At 39.8% G+C, this 21604-nt stretch overlaps 1 protein-coding gene across 4 annotated transcripts in view; it reads left to right on the forward strand.

Moving 5' to 3' along the window:
* The window catches only part of IL1RL1 (interleukin 1 receptor like 1), a 35343-nt gene that overhangs the window by 2786 nt on the left and 10953 nt on the right, over positions 1–21604 (forward strand). Inside the window, exons 2-7 of one of the 4 annotated variants that reach the window (XM_032840395.1) lie at positions 14457–14624; positions 15444–15652; positions 16472–16682; positions 17955–18129; positions 18222–18384; positions 20479–20550. In XM_032840395.1, the coding sequence (XP_032696286.1) occupies positions 15592–15652; positions 16472–16682; positions 17955–18129; positions 18222–18384; positions 20479–20550 (682 nt within the window). In that variant the 5' untranslated portion in view covers positions 14457–14624; positions 15444–15591. Of the gene's footprint in view, positions 1–14336; positions 14625–15443; positions 15653–16471; positions 16683–17954; positions 18130–18221; positions 18385–20478; positions 20551–21604 lie in introns of those variants that run through there. The other 3 variants (XM_032840398.1, XM_032840397.1, XM_032840396.1) reach the window with 3 other exon arrangements.

Consider the following 21604-nt stretch of genomic DNA (forward strand, 5'->3'; position numbering starts at 1 on the left):
TTTACTCTGCTTTTGGTGTCTTATCCCTGAAATCATTGTCAAGATCAATGTCATGAAGCTTTTCCCCTCTATTTTCTTTTAGGAGTTTTATTGAAACTAGGCTCCAGCCTGTGTGGGACACAGTTGTCTTTAGTGCACTTGTAATAACGTAGCAGAAGCAGCAACGATAATTATTGAGGGGTTCTGCTCTGGGCCGGTGCCTGAGCCAATTGCTCTCCATCTACCATATCCTGTTGTCCTTAGGATGATTCTGTGAAGTGGGGGAGAACCCCAGCTCTGGCTGATTTGAATTCTGTGCATTCAACTCTTATGCCATGTCAATGCTGGGGAAGACTTGGGCTCACTGTAGCAAGACTAAACATGAGCACAAAAAGGGTTGGGTTGAGTCTGTTGGATTGGTGTGTGGCTCAGCCCCAGGTGCAAGGGGACAGTGCTGTGATGGAAAAACAGAATAAAGATCATGTCTACGACAATGTAACTGAGTTTAAACAAGACCTTATAAGTTATTCCCTGGGTGGATGGATAACTTGGAATTTCAACAGCTGAAGAACCTGTCCAAGATGGTTTTTGACAATTTCCTTCAGTGTGACTTAAGTGTGGATGTTAGGTGCCGTTTGATCTCACTGTAAGCTTGCAATCAAGACTTCCCTCTGTGTTCCTCTCAGAAGCCTTGTGGTCAAGGTGCTAAAAGGACTGGAGGGTGAGCCCCTGTACACAGGAGCCTCCACACTCTTGGCCCTACTTGCCCCACTGAGGATCCCAGGACAGAAGCTTATCCTTGAGGAAAGGGAATGGGATGACATGAATTGATCTGAGGTTGTTGGTCCCTCTCCCTGCTCTTCACACTCTCAGCCCACTCCCAGGACCAACCTGCTCTTTCTAAAGTCCTCTTCACCCCGAGTCCTACGTTGGCCAGAAAACATCAGCCACTCTCCGCCGGAAGCCTGGCTTTCTATACACTAAAGGCTTCAATTCACCATCTGAGTGGTAACTATTAATACAAAAAAAAAAAAATCCGTCTCTTGACTCCAGCATTCAAGGGGGACAAGTTTCCTAGAGTTTTTCCTGCTCTGTAGGAATGATAAGTAGAGAAGTAAAGACAAAGTGTTCAGTTGTGAATTCCTTCATCTTTTTTCTCTCTTTGTGCAGGGCTCCTATAGATTCTGGGTTGGAATATTCAAAAGTGCCTTATCCTCATTTTGATTATTTTTGGGTGGGGGCATTGTTTCTGGGAAATTAAAGCATGTCACACCCAACAAGTCTCTGTTAGATTGCTACTGACATAATTATCAACTTTTAAATACATCAGGAAATTATTTTTCAAAATATAAAATTAAAAATTAAGACTTTCAAAAAGTGATCAACATTAAGCTTTATAAAATGAAGACATTTTAAAATAAATCATGGTGACCAAGTAAATGATCTTAGAATGACTTTTTCTCCTCTGTCATTATATTTTGAACAAATCAGAGGTAGAATTCAAGCATGAATCCTTTTGACTTTCTTTTTTCTCTGTCCTTTTGTATATATGTGTGTTCTCACTTTAATTTTCCCTTTCTTCAATCTGTTAGTGATGGTTTGTGCCTCTGGCCTCTGAACCAAACAGAAAGCTGATCCACTCACCTTCTATTTCTCCTTCCACCTTCATAATGAAAATATCCTTAAATAATTAAAATAATTTTGTTTATTTTAGTTCCTTAAAAATAATTTTAATTCCTTAAAAATAATTTGTTTATAAACAAAAAGATTCAATTCTCTAACAATCTATTTAGAGAGGAAATTAATCTTTATGCTTACCTAACAATGTTTCTTCATTTGTTCATTCATAAGCTATTTATTGAGGATCTATAATGGAATACACAGGGGAACAAAACAGAAAAAAATATATGTGGTGCATAAGCCAAGGATTTTATATGTTTGAAGGTAATATAAGTCACAGAAAAAAATAGAGCAGAGGAGGGAGACTGGGAGTGCAAGGTTAGTTGAGGAGGGGGTAGACCCCATTAAGGAGAAAGTGAGGGAATGAGCTGGACAGATACCTGGTGGAGGGGAATCTAAGATAGAGGAACCACCGGTGCAAATGCTTAGAGGTAGTGTGGGATATTCAAGGGAGAGGGAGGAGAAAGGTGTGCCTGGGGTGGAATGACTATAGGGTAGAGAGCATGGAAAAACCTGAATCAGAGAGGTGTGAAGGATGGCAGACCACAGAGGGCTTTTTGTTCATTACAGAGAATTTGGTCTTTATTGAATAAAAGGGAAAGTTTGAGAAGAAGAGTGATTGACAGGATCACAATGTTTTCTGCTCTGAAAGTAGATGATAAGAGGAAAGGAAGAGACGAAAGAGATGAATTTGGAGGCCATTGCAATCATCCAGGGAAGAGACAGAGGTAGCCTGGACCACCAGTAAGGGCCATAACAAGGGGGCAAGGGCGCACGTGCTTGGGCCCTGAATATGCCTGGAAAGTAGATTCAGTGGGACTTGCTGATGGATTAGAGAGAACGTGTTGGGGAAAAAGATGCATAAGGACTCCTCCAGGGACTCCTATCTATGCAGCTGTGAAGATGGGGTTACCATCAACCAGGCTGTTAAAAGAGATTGGAAGAGGGGCACCTGAGTGGCTCAGTGGGTTAAGCCTCTGCCTTCAGCTCAGGTCATGATCTCAGGGTCCTGGGATCGAGTCCCACATCGGGCTCTCTGCTCTGTAGGGAGCCTGCTTCCTCCTCTCTCTCTCTCTGCTTGCCTCTCTGCCCACTTGTGATCTCTCTCTGTCAAATAAATAAAATCTTTAAAAAAAAAAAAAGAGAGATTGGAAGAGTAGGTTTTGGTGGTGACGTTTAGAGCCAGGACTCTTGGAGGAGGTCATTGAGAAGATGTGACTGTTGGTTGCCCCTCAAGCTGCAAGTCAGAAGCTCCTCCCCTCCTCCCCTATCCTTGGAATGTGCATCCTGCTTGCTTTCTCCATTCCCAGAGGCTGCTCTAAGGACATACACTTGAGAGAGCAATGTGGGGTTGAGACCATCTGGACGGTCTACACTACTGAACCCAGTTAAATCCTCTGTACCAACATTTAAGATTTGGCAGGCAAATGCAGAGATCTATTTGTCTTGCTGTTACCTCGCAAGTAAGTTCCCTTGCCCATTAAGACTGCTACCTATCTACCTGGGGTGGCCTGCCTCTTTTTTCAGCCTCTCCCTGCCCTCCCCCCCACATATGGGGGCCAATTTCAGATAATGCCTGGGAAGCGCCTGAGGAGGTTGGGAACCCACAGAAACTGGATGACATCACATGAGGGATGAGTGCCCTTAGAGAAGAAAAGAGGTCCAAGGACTAAATCATGAAGTGGCGGGGAGAGGCGAGGGAACTGAAGGAACAGCCAGTGGGGGTCCTACAGGAAGATGAAGGAGAAGTCTCTCACCTGTGACTGAGACACCTTCAAGGGAAGGTGAAGGTAGATGACTGACACTGGCTTTAGCAAGGACATAGGGGTGATCAGTGACATTGACAATAGCATAATGCCATTAAGATCTTACCTATTTATTAACAAATTGAAAGTTAAAGAAATAAGTAATGCAGTGTTCCAAAGTGGGTTCAGAGTCGATCAAGTTATTTACAAAACAACCAAGCAAACACACGAAACGAGAAAAAGAAACAGAGAAATGATTCTAAGTTAACAACTTATTTTAACTTATGTTGAATTCTCAACAGTTCTCCAGTATTTTATGAGAGAGATACAAATTTGTCTTTTAGGGAGAGGTGAATACTTTTCTGCAGGGACATTTTATGGTGAAATTAAAACTTTTGTGCCCTGATGGCCTGTCTTCTTTCAGTCTTAGTCTCCTGGGCTTGATTTCATCTATGTTCACTGACATCTCCCAAGTTTGTTTCCTTAGCCTGAATGTATTTGCTGAACATCAGGAGCAAGGACGTTGACTTGATCCAGGAGCACCCCGTTGACTTGCCATCAGTGTATGTCTAATAGATTTGTCAGGCTGACTATGTCCCCCACCGAGCCAGTCTTACTCCAAAATCTATTCCACCTGCAGTCTCCCCATCTCAGTGACTAGTTGCCCAGGTGAAACCTTGGAGTCACCTTTGGCCACTCTTGTTCTCTCACATCCCAGATCCTAACCATCAAGAAATCTTGCCCACAGTACGTCAACATATATCCAAACTCTAGTCCTTCTCTCGCCACCTACATTGCCATCTCCCTCTCGCCTGGAGGACCACAGAGCCTTCTGATTCGTTCTCCTCCTTCAGCCCTCTTCCTCCTTAAGGGCATTTTCAGCTCCCATGCCATTCCTTGGCTTGAAGTCCTCCAATGGTTTTCTTCTCACCGAGTAAGAGTCCAAGTGCTCAAGATGACTCATAGAGCTTGACAGGCTTGGATTGCCAGACCTCTCCAACCTCCTCTTATTTTTGCCATTTCTTATTCCACTCAAGCACGTGGTTCCCTGCAGCTCCTCCGACTTACCAGGTTTGCTCTGCTCCAGGCCATCCACACCGCCTGCCCCTTCTGCCTGGGCCCTCCTTCAGCTGTGTATCCAAATGTGTATCCTTCCCCGGCCCCCCTCCTGAAAATTCCATTTCTCCCCCTCTCTTTCCCTCCCTAGTCTGCTTTCTTTTTCTAATTGTAACACCATCTAACATTGGTTATAAATATCTTTTACTTCTTTCTATTGTTTATGATCTTTCTTCTCTGCCAGGAGGTAAATTCCACATGGGTGGGTATTTTCACCTGTCTTTGTTCTGTGTGGTGCACTGCTGGACCCCCGTATCTGAAGCAGCGATGGACATCTAACAGAGGCCCTCACAGCGGCAGGGGGAGTCTGGGTTCAGCATTTTGTGCTTCCAAGTCCTGTTGAGGCTGAGTTGGTAGGCAGGACCATGCTAATTATTAAAACACTGAAATAACTCCTTACTAATGAGTCTGTAACCCCTACATCAGCCTCTTCCCCCCACAGTACCCTCCACTGTACTTCCCTGGCACCCCCTTCCTCCATAATCCAGAAAACACAGGGTTAAGCCCAGCTCCTTTGCAGTGGCTAGTGTCCTTGTCACTGGTCAGCGCCCACGTGACGTTGCTTCTGTCAGAGATTTCAAGTCTTGCCTTCGCTCTCATCTGAGAAATGACCAATAAGCTTAGCTGGTTGCTTGTAACCTTGGATAGAAAAATTGAGATAAATTCGGAGAGGAAATTTACCTAAAAAGTTTTTTGGGAAAAGAACAGACCACAGAATTTGTTCTGGACAGCTTGTTCCTGGAATCATTCTCCACCCTGACTCTCCCCCGACCCTCAAAATTAACAGTACTCTCTACATATCATTTATTTGAGGAAGTTTGGTGACAAAACACTGGCAAGACTTCCCATGAAGATTTCTCATGGTATCCCAGAAATGAACTTAGTTCTCTTGACTTCAGTACAGTGTTGCTCCTATTATATACGTGGGAAAATAAGACTTTATTTTATTTTACTCTTTTACTGGGAATAAATAACACTCAGTTGAAACCATAGAACTTAAATGTTGAATGAGATTTAATGATTGTATTCACTTATGTAATCACCATCCCAAACACCGTGGAAAATACTTCTTCCCAGAAAGTTCCTACCCACACTTTTCCCACCAGATTCCCACAATTTCAAACACATGCTTTCTGATTCCCAGCAAAAGTTAATTAGCCTGTCATTGAGCTTCATAGACATGTAATATGTACTTTTCCATATTTAGGCATAATTTGGGGGGTCAGTGCTTTTTTGTTTTTTATTTTTCAACAAACTCAAACTTACTGGATGTGATCTTTTCAAGATTCATCATAGTATTGTATTAGTAGTTCCTTTTTTTAATGCCTTTTCTTAATCCATTCTGCTGATAGATGTTTGAATTGTTTTCTGTTTCTGGTATATGAATACGGCATTCATAAACATCCTTTTGTAAGTGTTTCGTGGACATGTGCTTTTAATTCTCTTGGGTAAATACTTAAAGTGGAATTGTGAGGTTGCAGAGCAGATGTTCCTTAACTTTTGGTTTCATTTATCGACTCCTTGAGATGTACATGCAATAAAATATGCACGTTTTAGGTGTAAAGTTCAGTCAGCTGTGACGAATGTATACCATATGAAACCAGAATCTCAAATTCAGGTATCATCCCATCAAATTCTCTTACTCTCCTTTACAGTTAATTGACTCCCACAACCCCTCCCATTACCTTTGCAGTTTATAAACATTATAGAATGTTAGAATTATAGAATAAACAATATAGAATGGAATCATACAGTGTGTGCTCTTTTACACCTAGCTTTTCCCACACAGTCCAGGGTTTCTGAAATCCATCTGTATTGTGTTCTTCCTTTTGTTTTTTAATAGCCGAACAGCTTTCCATCACGAGGAGAAAATAGTTGATCCATCCACGTGTTGTTGGCCATCAAGATTCTGTGAACATTTGGGTGTGAGTCTTTTTGTGGGTATAAGTTTTGATTTTCTTTGAGTAAATCCTTAGGAGAAGAATTTCTAGCAGTTACCAGAAGTTTCCAAACTGTGTTCCAAAGTCATTTATGATTTTACACTCCCACCAGGGTTGTATAAGGGTTCTAGTTACACCACAGCCTTTTGTCAACATTTGGGATTGTCAGTCTTTGTGAGGCCATCAAATAGAATCTCATCAAATAGAATCTCATCCCATCAATAGAGTCTCATCAGACTATTTACATTTCTCTAAAGACTAGCAATTTTGAGCACCTTTTTTATGTGTTTGCTGGCCATCAGTATATTTTGTGAAATCACAGTTTGAGTCTTTATGATTTTTTTTAAAAATCAGGCTGTTTTGTCTTCTTCATATTGATTTGTATGAGCCATTTATAAATTATAGATACAGGTCTTCCATCAGATGTATAAATTGTATTTTGTCTGCCTGCAGGTTGGCCTATTCAAATTTTAATGATGTCCTATGAAGAACAGAAGTTCTTCATTTTGGTACAGTCTAAATTATTTAGTTTTCTTTCATGATTACTAATTTTTGTATCTAGTCTAAGAAATATTTGTCCTTGTCCAATAGGAAAAGTACGAAGATTTTTCACTATGTAATTTTTTACAAATATGATCCATTTTGATTTTTATTTCTATGTATAATGTGAACTAAAGATATGTCTTTCATCCATAAAGATAGCCTGTTTTTCTATCATCATTTGTTGAAAACTATGCTTTCCCCATAGGTTTATGTTGGTGCTTTCATCAAAAATCAATTTTCTGTGTGTTTGAGTCTATTTCTGGACTCTTTCTTTTATGGTCCTTTGATCTCTATGTCCATCTTAATGCCAGTACCACACTGTTTCCATTATTCCAGCTTTATATTCAATCTTAAAGTTGTGTTATGTAAGTCCTCCAACTTTGTTCTTATTTTTGAACAATCTTTTGGTTATTCTATGCACTTGAACTCCCAGGTACATTTTGGAATTCTCATAGAAATTATAGATGCTGACTCTAATGTTGGGAAAATAAAGGCCAGACTGAGCCCAAGAGAAAGGAAGATATACATGAAGTAAATGAAGAATGACACATGCGGGCTGCAGGTTATAAAATCATCATATGGAATTAGTCTTGAGGGGATATTGGTTATAATTTAGTCATTGCACATATGCAAGCACTTAAGAATGCTGGCTGGTTTTCATATGGCCAGCAACTCTATTTCTCCCTCCTCTCTGTCCTCAGTCCACAGAGTTCCTTCTGGTTTGCACAACACCCTCTTCTTAGCCTCAGGAGTTCCCATGGGACATTCCAAGACTGACTTAGGCCTCACCTTACCATAAGAGAGAACAGAAAAGCCAGAGTTTCAAGGAGGAGATGGAAAAGCACAGCCCAAATTACATTGCTCCTGCTCAGGTTTGATACAGACCTTTCCTTTCCAAACCAAACATTTCAACCCCTAGTTGGTTGTACAAGTTCATTCAACAAACATTTCCAAACATCTGCTTTGTCTTGGGCCCTCTGCTGGGCACATGAGCTGTATTCATGGGCAAAACACTAAAATTACCTCCTTTTCTGGAGCTCGTAATCTAATGGTGGAAAACAGAATACAAACAAGAAATACAATTCATAAGTAGAAAAGATGATGGGTGCCCCAGTAAAAAGCCAGAGCTGGGTAAGAAAATAGGGAGGAAACATTGCAGTTTAAATTCAGGTGATCAGATACTCAAATGAATGCTTTGACACCAGTGTCCCTGACTGTGGTATTCACAATAGTTGAAGGTAGAAGCAACCCAAATGTCCATGAATGAATGGATGGATAAAGAAATTGTGGTATATTCATAGGATGGATATGATTCAGCCACTAAAGGAATGAAGTACTGATACATTCTTCAACATAGAAGAACCTTGAATATACTGTGCTAAATGAAAGGGGCCAGACATAAAGGTACTTATTGGATGATTCCATATATATGAAATATTCAGAAGAGGCAGATCCATAGAGGCAGAAAGCAGACTGGTGGTTGCTAGGGACTGGGGAATGAAAGGAAGGGGGAGTATTTACTATTGGGAATGGGATTTTATTTGGAGTGATGAAAATGTTTGGAAACTAGAAAGAGGTGGTAGATTCACAGTATTGTGAGTATACTAAATGATACTGAATTGTCACTTTCAACTGATTAATTTTATGTTATGTGAATTTAAGCTCAATAAGAAAAAAGTTATTCAGAAGCAAAAGAAGGAAAGAAAGAGAAAGGGAGGAAAGAAGGAAGGGAAAGAAGAAAAAGAAAGAGAGAAAGGAAGAAAAGAAGGGGAAAAAAGAAGAGAGAAAGAAAGAAAGAAAATTACATAGTCAGGGTAAGTCTTTTTGAGAAGATACTACAGGAGTGCTGACTTTCAGGAGGTGAGAGAGTTAATCTATTGGGTAACTGGAAGAAACTGTCCAGACAGAAGGAAGGCCAAGTGTACAGTAGAAACTGCCCTTGCGTGTTCAGGGTTGGAAAGGAGGAGTCAGAAGAGTGATGGGTAGCCTCAGATTACATGGGCCCTCAGAGCTGCTGTAAGGGGGTTGGCTTTTCCTCTGGGTGATGTGGGAAGACATTGGAGGCCTATATGATCTGACAGGTTTTAATAGGATTTCTGGAGCCTCTTTATTAGGAACAGTCTGAAGAAGGGGACTGGTGGAAGCACGCATAACTATTATAAGCTACTGTTGCAGTCGAGGTGAGAGATGATGGTGGCTAGGGAGAGGAAGATGGTGGTGGAGGTCGGCAGAAGTGTTTGCAAATAGGATGTGTTTGAAGGTGAAACCTACAGGATGTCCTGGTGGATTGCAAGTCAGATGTGTGAGGAGAAGAAGAGCCAATGACAGATGGTGAATTTTGTCTTGAGCAACTTGAAGAATGGATGCCCAAAATGAGACTGAAGAAGATATGAGAGAAGTTGCTTTTCACAGGGGTGAGGCAGGGAAGGAGCATCGAGAGCTCCTAGAGTTTGAAGTGTGGCAAAGAAGAATCAAAAGATAAGCACTCTTCCCAAGGAACACAGTGGGTGGGGCTGTCCCTAGAGCCTTCTCCCAAGACCACCTACCACCACCCTGGATCTGCCTTCTCCCCCCACCCCCACCCCCGTCCATTGCAGGCTCTACAAATACCGCATCAGGAGAAATGGGGGAAAAGTGACGTTCAATATGCTCTCTAATGAAATGGGGGAAAAGATTTCCCCTTTGCTTATTCTTGTGAGAATTACTGAGAACCTGACCCACTTGGATTCTTATATGTGCAACATGACAAAAATGTCCTTGCTTTTGACATGGCTTACAGTAAGACCTGGCCATACATGGCCAGCTCTGGACTATGAGAGTACATCTTGATTTAGTTATGATACCAGGCAAGACAAATGGAGAAGTCTTACATGATATCTTATTAGTTATGAAATACTTGAGTGCCACAGTCTAAATGCAAGCTGCTTGCTGTTACTCTGAAAATCAAGGCTTTTGGGTTTTTTTTTTAAATTTTTATTTTTTATAAATATATATTTTTATCCCCAGGGGTACAGGTCTGTGAAATCGCCAGGTTACACACTTCACAGCACTCACCATAGCACATACCCTCCCCAATGTCCATAACCCCACCCCCCTCTCCCAATCCCCCTCCCCCCATCAACCCTCAGTTCGTTTTGTGAGATTAAGAGTCACTTATGGTTTGTCTCCCTCCCAATCCCATCTTGTTTCTTTTACTCTTCTCCTACCCCCTTAACCCCCCATGTTGCATCTCCTCTCCCTCATATCAGGGAGATCATATGATAGTTGTCTTTCTCCGATTGACTTATTTCGCTAAGCATGATACCCTCTAGTTCCATCCACGTCGTCGCAAATGGCAAGATTTCATTTCTTTTGATGGCTGCATAGTATTCCATTATGTATATATACCACATCTTCTTTATCCATTCGTCTGTTGATGGACATCTAGGTTCTTTCCATAGTTTGGCTATTGTAGACATTGCTGCTATAAACATTCGGGTGCACGTGCCCCTTCGGATCACTACGTTTGTATCTTTAGGGTAAATACCCAGCAGTGCAATTGCTGGGTCATAGGGTAGTTCTATTTTCAACATTTTGAGGAACCTCCATGCTGTTTTCCAGAGTGGTTGCACCAGCTTGCATTCCCACCAACAGTGTAGGAGGGTTCCCCTTTCTCCGCATCCTCGCCAGCATCTGTCATTTCCTGACTTGTTAATTTTAGCCATTCTGACTGGTGTGAGGTGGTATCTCATTGTGGTTTTGATTTGTATTTTCCTGATGCCGAGTGATATGGAGCACTTTTTCATGTGTCTGTTGGCCATCTGGATGTCTTCTTTGCAGAAATGTCTGTTCATGTCTTCTGCCCATTTCTTGATGGGATTATTTGTTCTTTGGGTGTTGAGTTTGCTAAGTTCTTTATAGATTCTGGACACTAGCCCTTTATCTGATATGTTGTTTGCAAATATCTTCTCCCATTCTGTCAGTTGTCTTTTGGTTTTGTTAACTGTTTCCTTTGCTGTGCAAAAGCTTTTGATCTTGATAAAATCCCAATAGTTCATTTTTGCCCTTGCTTCCCTTGCCTTTGGCGATGTTCCTAGGAAGATGTTGCTGCGGCTGAGGTCGAAGAGGTTGCTGCCTGTGTTCTCCTCAAGGATTTTGATGGATTCCTTTCTCACATTGAGGTCCTTCATCCATTTTGAGTCTATTTTCGTGTGTGGTGTAAGGAAATGATCCAATTTCATTTTTCTGCATGTGGCTGTCCAATTTTCCCAACACCATTTATTGAAGAGGCTGTCTTTTTTCCATTGGACATTCTTTCCTGCTTTGTCGAAGATTAGTTGACCATAGAGTTGAGGGTCTATTTCTGGGCTCTCTATTCTGTTCCATTGATCTATGTGTCTGTTTTTGTGCCAGTACCATGCTGTCTTGATGATGACAGCTTTGTAATAGAGCTTGAAGTCCGGAATTGTGATGCCACCAACTTTGGCTTTCTTTTTCAAGATTCCTTTGGCTATTCGAGGTCTTTTCTGGTTCCATATAAATTTTAGGATTATTTGTTCCATTTCTTTGAAAAAAAATGGATGGTACTTTGATAGGAATTGCATTAAATGTGTAGATTGCTTTAGGTAGCATAGACATTTTCACAATATTTATTCTTCCAATCCAGGAGCATGGAACATTTTTCCATTTCTTTGTGTCTTCCTCAATTTCTTTCATGAGTACATTATAGTTTTCTGTGTATAGATTCTTAGCCTCTTTGGTTATGTTTATTCCTAGGTATCTTATAGTTTTGGGTGCAATTGTAAATGGGATTGACTCCTTAATTTCTCTTTCTTCTGTCTTGTTGTTGGTGTAGAGAAATGCAACTGATTTCTGTGCATTGATTTTATATCCAAGGCTTTCGGTTTTTGTTTATTTTTGGCAGAAGTGTTAATAAATTAGATTATAAATAGGGACATGCCAGATTTCAAAACTCTCACCCAAAATCAGAAGGAAATTATGGCTAAATCAAAAAATCAGAACAAAGTTATAGCCAAATTAGGCTAAGTTATTTTTAAAATGAAGAGTAGTTCTGAGAAACCCTTAAAATAGTGTGTCTGTTAGAGAAATAAGCAGACATTGAAAGCTTTCTGCTTAACTCAAGAGATTTCACAAGTGCTCAAAATCACTGTTGTATTTATTAGTTAGAGGCCCTTTCCTTTCACATTTTGTCTGTTATTATGAACCATTATACATTTATATTGGATGGTGTCATAGTAGTGAGAAACCAAAGTAGTTTAGTTATTTATAAAAAGAAGCTTTTGGGAAATTAGACTAGCTTATTTTGTTTAATAACCCAGCCCACAATTATAAGAAAGCAATCTTGACTGCTCTGTTTGTTTTTTTTTTTCTCTCCTTTTTAGTTGGTATTCAAGAGAAAAAAAAAAAAAAAAGCCTTGGCTTTGAGGTTCAACAAGTTTGGTTTCAACCCTAGCCACAAGTGGATAAACTTAGTCTGATGATTTAACCAGTCTCCTCTATGGGTTTTATTTTAATCTGTAAAAGTTGAGTGGTATTGATGATAAGTACTTCAGTTCTTTGACTGAAAGGACTTAATTACTGAATGGATTATTAGATTATCTTATTGTAATCATTAGATTTTATGAAATGCTTCTGCCAGGTTTCAAGATCATATTAACATTCTAATTGGAATCTGATTTTTAACTGAGAAATCTTATATTTGAAACTAGGAAACCCATGGAAACATGGTCTAGTCTTATGAAGAAATGCCTACATTTAATCAAACCTTTTGAAAATAGTTTAGTGTGTAAAATAAAAGTCCATATTCAAGTATAAGAACATTCAGGTTCATATTATTTTATTTAACAAAATGTTATCCAGAGTTTAACCATGCTCTGGGCACTGTTTGTAGCTCACTTGCTCCTGATTCTGTGGTCTCAATGTAAAACTCATATGCTCTTGATAGTAAGAGCTTGGACAACTAACTTGAGACTAGAAATAAGCAGACCCGGTTCCTCGAATTGACACTGAACATCTCATGGTAAATCTAGCTGTGACAGAATTTTGTATTTCTTCCTCCCAGAGCACATGACTGATGTCTAAACTATGACTGAATCCCCAAGCAGATGGGTATGCCTGCTCAAGATCACTGCCCGCCACCGTGGGGGGAATGAAAAGCTATTAGAAGAATCCTTTGTTAGCAGGAACCTCCTCTCTCTATCTTGGTCACCCAGTGGCAGTGTGACTTCGTGATTAGACACCTAGCCCTTCGAGCCAGCCTGCTTGGGTTCTGTCTCTTAGCAGTATGTGCCTTGGCCAAGTTGTTTAACTTTTCTGGACCTCCCTGTCCTTATCTGTAAAATGGGTATGTATTATAATAAGAATGCTTGCCTCCATGGGTGTTGTGGCAATGAAGGAGTTAACACATGTAAGTCACTAGGAACTGGATCTTGGCATAGAGTGAGTTCTAGAGAAAGCTTAACTATTATCATTATATTATTGCTCCAGTCTGCAATTAGTCCCTGAATTCTTTGGAGATGTGTTAAGTTTTAAAAGTGAATTGAATTTACTCATGATGGAGTCATTATAGCTATGTATAGCTCAAATCTAATTTTTCAATTAACATTCATTTTACATGGGGTTCAAGAGTTGAAGTTTATGGTCTTCCTATCAGTCCCCTTGAGGTAGCCTTCTTACTCATAGTTTCCCTCTATGCTCCTGAACTCCTTAGAAAACCTGTCCTTTTCCAGCAAAACTGATCTGAGTCCCTACAGGGACTTATATCTGAGGAGTTGAGATGCTGGGGGAATCTGGTTTTGGAGAGACTGTGTCACATTCTGGACCATAAAAATAGCGCTTACAAACCTCCATAAAGTTTGGCTTACTCCTCATTGCTTGTCTCCTCATTCATTTTTGGAACTCTTTGTAGTTCATCCAGCCCAAACTGGATGAGCATGCTGAGCTAGAATTTGCCAAATGAAGTATCAAAGGCTATCTAGAAAGGCAGATTCAAGGCCCCAGGACTTCAAGATCATTGAGAACCTGTGGCACCTGGGTGGCTCAGTGGGTTAAGCCACTGCCTTCAGCTCAGGTCATGGTCTCAGGGTCCTGGGATGGAGCCCTGCCTTGGGCTCTCTGCTCAGCAGGGAGCCTGCTTCCCCCTATCTCTCTGCCTGCCTCTCTGCCTACTTGTTATTTCTCTCTGCCTGTCTCAAATAAATAAATAAAATATTTTTTAAAAAGATCACTGAAAACCAAATGAGTAATAATATCAGGGCAATAAACAGCGAGCATTATTTAGTTTAAGAAACCGATGCTAAAATAAGGGGAGGTGGTTTGATGACTTCACCTAGAGGGATTACTCAGTGTTGCCCTTATGTTGACGTATTTATGTACCAAGGTCAAGAATTCTTGGTACATGACACACCCCTATTTTTGAACCAGTCATGAACTGTGACTAAAAATCAAATTTCAGTGTGGGTGGAGTAATGAATTCCAGGATGTCTTCGAGTGTCTCCCCTTCAAAATAAAAGAGAGAATGTGTGCACCTGAGGAGACTTTGGGGCAGGAGTCACAAGAGCTGGAAACTCTTCTTAGCTCAGCCATCGACTTGGAGATCGCTCCCTTCCATCCTTTAGGTTGGGTAAGCACCAATTACTTATCTAAAGCTAATACTAAAAACTTTTCCATACACATAATAAGAAAAGTACCAGCAGACGATGTTTAGAGGAAATGTGCTTTCTTGAAGTCTGTTTAGGGTTGCTGTGTCTATTGTTCTATTAGCTAGTTTCTGTATTTGTTCAATCCCTTCCCTGACTTTTTAAGAAAAAAAAAAAATCTAGTTAAATGATTTTTTTGGTGAAAGGAAAAAGAAAAGCATGTAAATATTTTTCACAGACCTCCAACTATTCTTAGAAAAACTGGTGAATTTTGGAGACAGGTTGAGGTGGGCACACATTTTTGAGGGTTTGGCATCATGCCTAGGGCAATTACTCGATTAATGCTTGACCCGTCCTTTGCCTATAGTTTTAGTTGCTTTGTGATGACTATTTGCATGTACACCTGCATGTGGGTCAGATATGGGTGCACACAACCCCCAGCCTGTGTGGATAGCTGTGGTTTTTACCTTGGCATTTAGAACATTGTGTTTTCTAGGGTCTGTTGAATTTTCTATAGTTTTTTAATTTGTTTCTAAAATAGAAACCAGTTTTCTTTCCTCCTAATTAAGCTTCTTCCAGTACATTGTCATCATACTATGAAACAGTACAACTATTGTAAAGCCTATGGGGCCCAAAGTTTCAGTAGGAATAAAGGCAATGTTTCATGTCTGAAATCCTGCTGTTAAATGTATTCATACCTAACAAATACCTGTTGATTGATTAATTCTCCTGGGGGGGATTGAATAAGTAAAAATCTTGACAGTAAGTATTTTGCTTATGATTTTGTATGATGTATGTTTCAGTAGAGACATTGAAACTCTATCCTGCTGTAAATCTCAAGGGGTACTTTCAGCCTCCTAGGGGAGACCTTCACCATCGTATGTCACGGATTCACTTTGAATAATCTCAACAATCAGTTACCAACACTTGCTCCGGATTGATAAGCTGAGAATGAGACTTTGGGTCTTGGCACTTCTAACAATTCTTGTACATTTCACAGCAGCTAAATTTAGTAAGTACTGCTTTTCAACTGAAATTGTAAAATTTTTAAATTAAGTAATTCCAAAGATGTTTGCCTTGTTTTTTTTTCTTAAAGGTTTTATTTATTTATTTGAGAGAGACGGCACAATTATAAAATTTTAGAATTAAGTAATTCCAAAAACATTTGACTTTTTTTTTTAACATTTTATTTATTTATTTGAGAGAGTGAGAGAGACAGCACGAGCCATGAGGAATGGCAGAGAGAGAGGGAGAAGCAGACTCTCCGCTGAGCAGGGAGCCTGATGCAGGGCTCGATCGCAGGACACTGAGCTGAAGGAGGAGGCTTAATGGAACCAACTAAGCCACCCAGGCACCCCATCATTTGCCCTGTTTTAAACTGCTTGCTTCTGGTTGTTTCTGGAAAATTCATTTATGCTTCACAGTCATTCTTTATCAGTAATCTATCAGGACAAATTCCTCACAACAAGTATATCATAATTTTAGTTTTACATATTTAAATATATCAAAATTTATCCTGCAGCCCACACGTAGGAGATGCTATTAGCGTTTGTTGTCCCACAGTATACTTCGCAGAGAGACATGTGGCTGCTTTGTCACTGGAGCAGTGTAGGAAGATTGGCTGCAAGTTAATTCACTAACCTGTGGTATGCATTAGAGCATTTCATAGAAGATCTTCATCATTTACTATTCTTTCACAATGAAAGTGTTACAGAAAATGGTCCATTTCTATATTTAATCCCAGAAGGATACAGTATAAGAATATAATATTGTTATATGGTCATTTCAGGATCCTATTTATGTTTTGTTTGTTTGCTTTTTGTATCTGCAGGCAAATCATCCTGGGGCCTGGAAAATGAGGCTTTAATTGTGAGATGTCCTAGGCAAGGAAAGTCTCGATACCCTGTGGATTGGTATTACCTGAAAACCAATAAAAGTATAACCACGCAGAAAAGAAATCGTGTGTTGGCTGCTGGGGAACGGCTTAAGTTTCTCCCTGCCAAAGTCAATGATTCTGGAATTTATACTTGCATTATCAGAAGGTATTAACAAGGCAGTCACCATAATCTTCAGCTTGTTCCCTTTTCTTTGCTAATTGACAGTGTGAGCTGTCCTTCCTTTCCTTTCCTTTCTAGACCTTTGTGGGACAGCTGAATTTATAAAGTGGTTTGAATAGAAGGGTACTTCTAGGAACACTATCTGGTTGGGTTTTGGGTGATTATGAACAATTTAAAGATAGAATTGCAAGAATTTGTAGTCCAATTAGGAAAAGACCTAGCTTTTATAGTGACCAAGAAAACTGAGAGCAATCACTCACTTTGGCTGAAAGTAGGAACAAACCAGCAAAAAGACCCAGTAAGCTAGATGTTGGGCATCAAGGAGGCCTATAGTGGGAGCAAAAGGGCTGTTACCAGTGCCGTAAACCTGAGGGGTAAGCCGAAGAGGGTTGTGTAAGATTGTGTGCCTGCAGGTTATTTACTCTACATATATATTGTTAAATGTTCTGATCTTGTGCTTGTATTTGGTATATACTATATGTCAGATGAACTACATCAAAATGTGGGATGTGATTAGTTAGGCATCTAGTTTCTGAGGTCAGACCAGTCTTAGTTTCAAATTCCTGTCTTGTCACTAGTTGGCTATGTGATGCCAGCAAGTGATTTCTCTGTCCTTCTCTTTCCTTATCTGTAAAATACATACGATAATATAGCCTACTTCAAAACATCCTTATGAGAAGAAAATAATGTAATGTTAGCACCATGAATGATACACAGTAAACTCTCATTAAATACCAATTATCTTTATAAAATCCTATTCTTGGCATGACAGAAGATCTAGTGTATAAAGAAATGGCGAGGGAGTCATTTTAGGGCTAATATAATGAATATGTTTTATATCAAATGTAACACAAAAAATATTTAAAACTCTAAATTTTTTAAATTAACATATAATGTATTATTTGTTTCAGGGGTACAAGTCTGTACTCCTCAGTCTTACAACTCACAGCACTCACCATAGCACGCACCCTTCCCAGTATCAATCACCCAGGCACCCCATCCTCCCCTCACCCCTCCCTTCTAGCAACCCTCCGTTTGTTTCCTGAGATTAAGAGTCTCTTATTGTTTATCTCCCTCTCTGCTTTTGTCTTGTTTCATTAAAACTCTAGATTTTTCTAGATGTTTTTAAATAAGAAAACAATTCCTGTACATCAATTGTTTGAAGAAAAAAAAAACAGTATTAAAGAAAAGCTTAGAATTGAATGAAGTCATTTCATAATGCAGAGTAACTTTTTAAATTGTTTGACTTATTTTAAGTCCTACCTCCAACAAGACTGGGTATGTAAATGTCACCATCTATAGAAAACAACCAGATTGCAATGTTCCAGATCATCTGATTTATTCAACAACATCAGGATCAGAAAAAAATTCCAAAATACATTGTCCTACAATTGACCTCTACAACTGGACAGCACCTGTTGAGTGGTTTAAGGTAAAAGGACACTTGGGGGAAATGGCTGATAATTACACAAAACAAGGGCAAGTAAAGAGTCACTGAACATGGAATGGAATGTTTCCTTGCAGAATTGTAAAGCTCTTCATGGACCAAGGTATCACATACACAAGACCTATGTGCTGATTGACAACGCAACTAGCAAGGACACAGGTGATTATACATGCAAATTTATGCACAATGAAAATGGAGTCAGTTACGGTGTCACAACAACCAGATCATTCATTGTGAAAGGTAAGCCTACCGAATTTAACAAAACATAATATTTTAAAAAAATAACGTGAGTGGAATTGTGCCCTTCTTGTTGATTTTCCTTGACTGCAGACCCCCTTATCTGCAAGGGATACATTCCAAAACCCCCAGTGGATGCCTGAAATAGGGGATAGTACTGATCTTATATATACTATGTATTTTCCTGTCCATACATACCTATGATAAGGTTTAATTGATACGCTGGGCACGGTAAGAGATTAGCAACTATAACTAATAATAAAATAGAATGATTACAACAAAATACCATAATAAAAGTTACTACAGGTCTTAGCAAATTCAGCATATGATGTTTTTCTCTTTCCTTATTAGAGTCGAGAACTTTCACCTTTTCACTTCGAGGAAGTGTTTAATGGCTTCTCTGGCTTTTCTGCATTGCCAGCATCATTACTTTTGTGCTTTGGGGACACTATTAAGTAAAAGAGGGGTTACCTGAACACAAGGAGTGGGATGCCGGGAAAGTCTGTTCATAACCAAGAAAGCTACTAAGTGGCTAAGGGACATGTGGTAGATATGGGGCAGATCTGCCAGAAAAAGGGACAATTCACTTCCTGGATGGGACCAAGTGGAGCACTGAGAGATTTTATTATGCTACTCAGAACAGTGAGCAATTTAAAATTTATGAGTTGTTTATTTCTGGAATTTTCAATGTAATCTTTTCGGACTGAGGTTGACCACGTATCCACGTGAAAAGCAAAACAAGTGACCATATTTCATGGTCCCAATATGTCTTCTGGCTTCATCTTCTCTTGCACATTCTCAACAACAGAGCAAAGAACTTTTCTAAATGCAATCTCAAGATTTCAGGAATTTTAGAGGGAGTTTAGGCTACTAATCTGAAATCAAATCTGTTCTCTCCTATATGACTTAAACTTTCCTAAGGTGGTGTGATCTGAATGCTAACTTAATAAAGTTATTTGGGGATGGCAATACAAGTGTTTGCAGAGCAAGATGAACTTTCCTTCTCCCAATTTGTTGTGAGAAGTTCTGTAAATAGAAAAAAAATCTATTTAATCTCTACTGTAATTAACTGGATTAGAAATTTAGTGAGAGGTTCTGTAAGAGGATGGATAGATATTGTTGGGTGGTTTTTAATTGTGAACCCAAAGTTATCAGGAGGCAATAAGTAAGCAAGAGTGTTTATTGGGGATCAAAGAATTATAATTTGAGGTACACAGATTTGAGTAGCAACCCAGCTAGTGTCCCACTAGAGAGCAAAAGTCAGGTGATTTTAAAGCACAGAGGGAATGTGTATAGACATTGTTTACAAAGAATTCTGATGACTATTGGCAGTAGAAAGCTAAGCTTCACTTAATACAATTGGTGATAAGTCTATCAAAGGCAAGTCTCTTATTGTACCAAGTTGTAGATGTTTGGGCTTAGTCTTGGAATATTTGTAGTCTCACTAGTTCAAAAGTTCATGATTCCACCAGTGAGGTCATGGGACCCATCTCCTTAATGGCCTCCTGGCTCCATTTCAACCCCCCTTGACATAAGTGACACCATTCCATTTCGCCTTTCACACAATCCTGGTTTGCAGTATTTTCTATGTTATCAATGACCTCAAGTAGATAATTTGATTCTAAAAAGTGTTTTTCAAATGTTAAAGTCTATAAAAATACCTCACCACCAAGGCTCTCAAATCTATAAGGAGATTTCAGGGTTTCCTTAGCTTCACACTATCCTGAAATAAATGAGAATCCAGGGGCGTAGGAATGCAGCAGTGCTCCAGAAGATCCCCTTCACTGTCCCTAGGCACCAGTGCCACAGCAATTAGAATTTCCACAGTGGTGGAAATCTGTGACCGGAAGTGTGGACTTATGTGTTTATGGTTGTCATAAAGCTTTTTAATTTTTTTTCATTCAATAAGCATTTATTAAGTATCTTATATATGCTAGTGTTTCACAGAACCTTGGAAATCTTCTTTCCTGTAGTGTTGTGCTTGTTCTGTAGAATTGTGGTTTTCTAGCAATTGCCAAGTTATGCAATTTATTTAATGTGTTGGACTCACATTTGTTTTAATCCTAATATTTGTAATCTCTTTGTCCTTGATTTAAGAGGAAGAAAGCATTTCTTGGTTTCCAGTAATTATAGCCCCTCCACAAAATGAAACAAAAGAAGTGGATATTGGTAAGAAAACTTTAAGAATGCTATAAATGTTACTTGGAGAATCCTTCCATAGGACTCTTGATCTGAATTCCCTAAGCATGGATCAAGCAGTTAACATGATGGATCTTGGGAACTGAATGAAATGTCATATGTAGAAATATTCATCTGGGTACTTGTTAATATTCGGAATACCCAGCATTTACATTTGCAATGTACTTGTAACTCAGGGTGCTCTCACACGTACTGTTTTACTTCATTCTTACTTCTCTCCTGGAGGTGGACATCATTCCCAATTTATGTGTGTGAATACTTAGGCTCAGGTAGGATCAATGACATGCCCAGGGTTGTGAATAATTGGTGATGGAAGGATAAGAACCCAGGCTTTCCAACTCTGCCCATCTCTGCCTTCTTTGGTTCCCTACCAGAAATGAGATACAGCTCAACGTTCTTGGCCTGTAAGAGAAGTTCCTTCATGAATTGGTTCTCACTGCATCCTGGCTTATTTGCAGCTGTTAACCCCACGTGCTCTGTGTCCCTTCCATCCTGAGCCCCTCACAGTTGTGACACTGAGAAGGCAGCATTTCCATATTCTTTCTTGCCTTTGTCCATGATGTTCCTTCTTCTCATCTCTCAACAGTGAATTAAATACCATTCCCCAACGCCACCCTCCTTACCTACCGGTGGGCACCACCAGAGCCTCCATCCAATCTGGTCCAAGGAAAGCATTTTCTTATACAGCGTGACAGTCCTGCTCCCTAGGATGACTTCTCCCTCTGTATTCACATGTAATTTGTCAGTCTTTCTATAGAAGAGTAGAGTACCTTGTATTTTAATCATTTGGGTGTGCCATTGTCAATGTCTGAGACACTCTGCATTCCTCATCCATCTGCACACTTCTTGACCCAGGAACCAAGGGCTCAGGAAGGGATGGCTAAATGCATGTGCCCAGGTGGGCGGCAGCCCTCATCTTTCAGCTCGGGGCAGAGGAAGCATCCAGTAAAAGGAGGAGTAATAAAGGAGAGTTCCCTTGAAGGATTCAGTACTGGAATTGTAGCTGGGTCCAGCAAAACACAGT

The sequence above is a fragment of the Lontra canadensis genome, unplaced genomic scaffold (genome assembly GCF_010015895.1).
Source record: "Lontra canadensis isolate GAN:19392208 unplaced genomic scaffold, GSC_riverotter_1.0 scaffold112, whole genome shotgun sequence".
NCBI lineage: Eukaryota > Metazoa > Chordata > Mammalia > Carnivora > Mustelidae > Lontra > Lontra canadensis.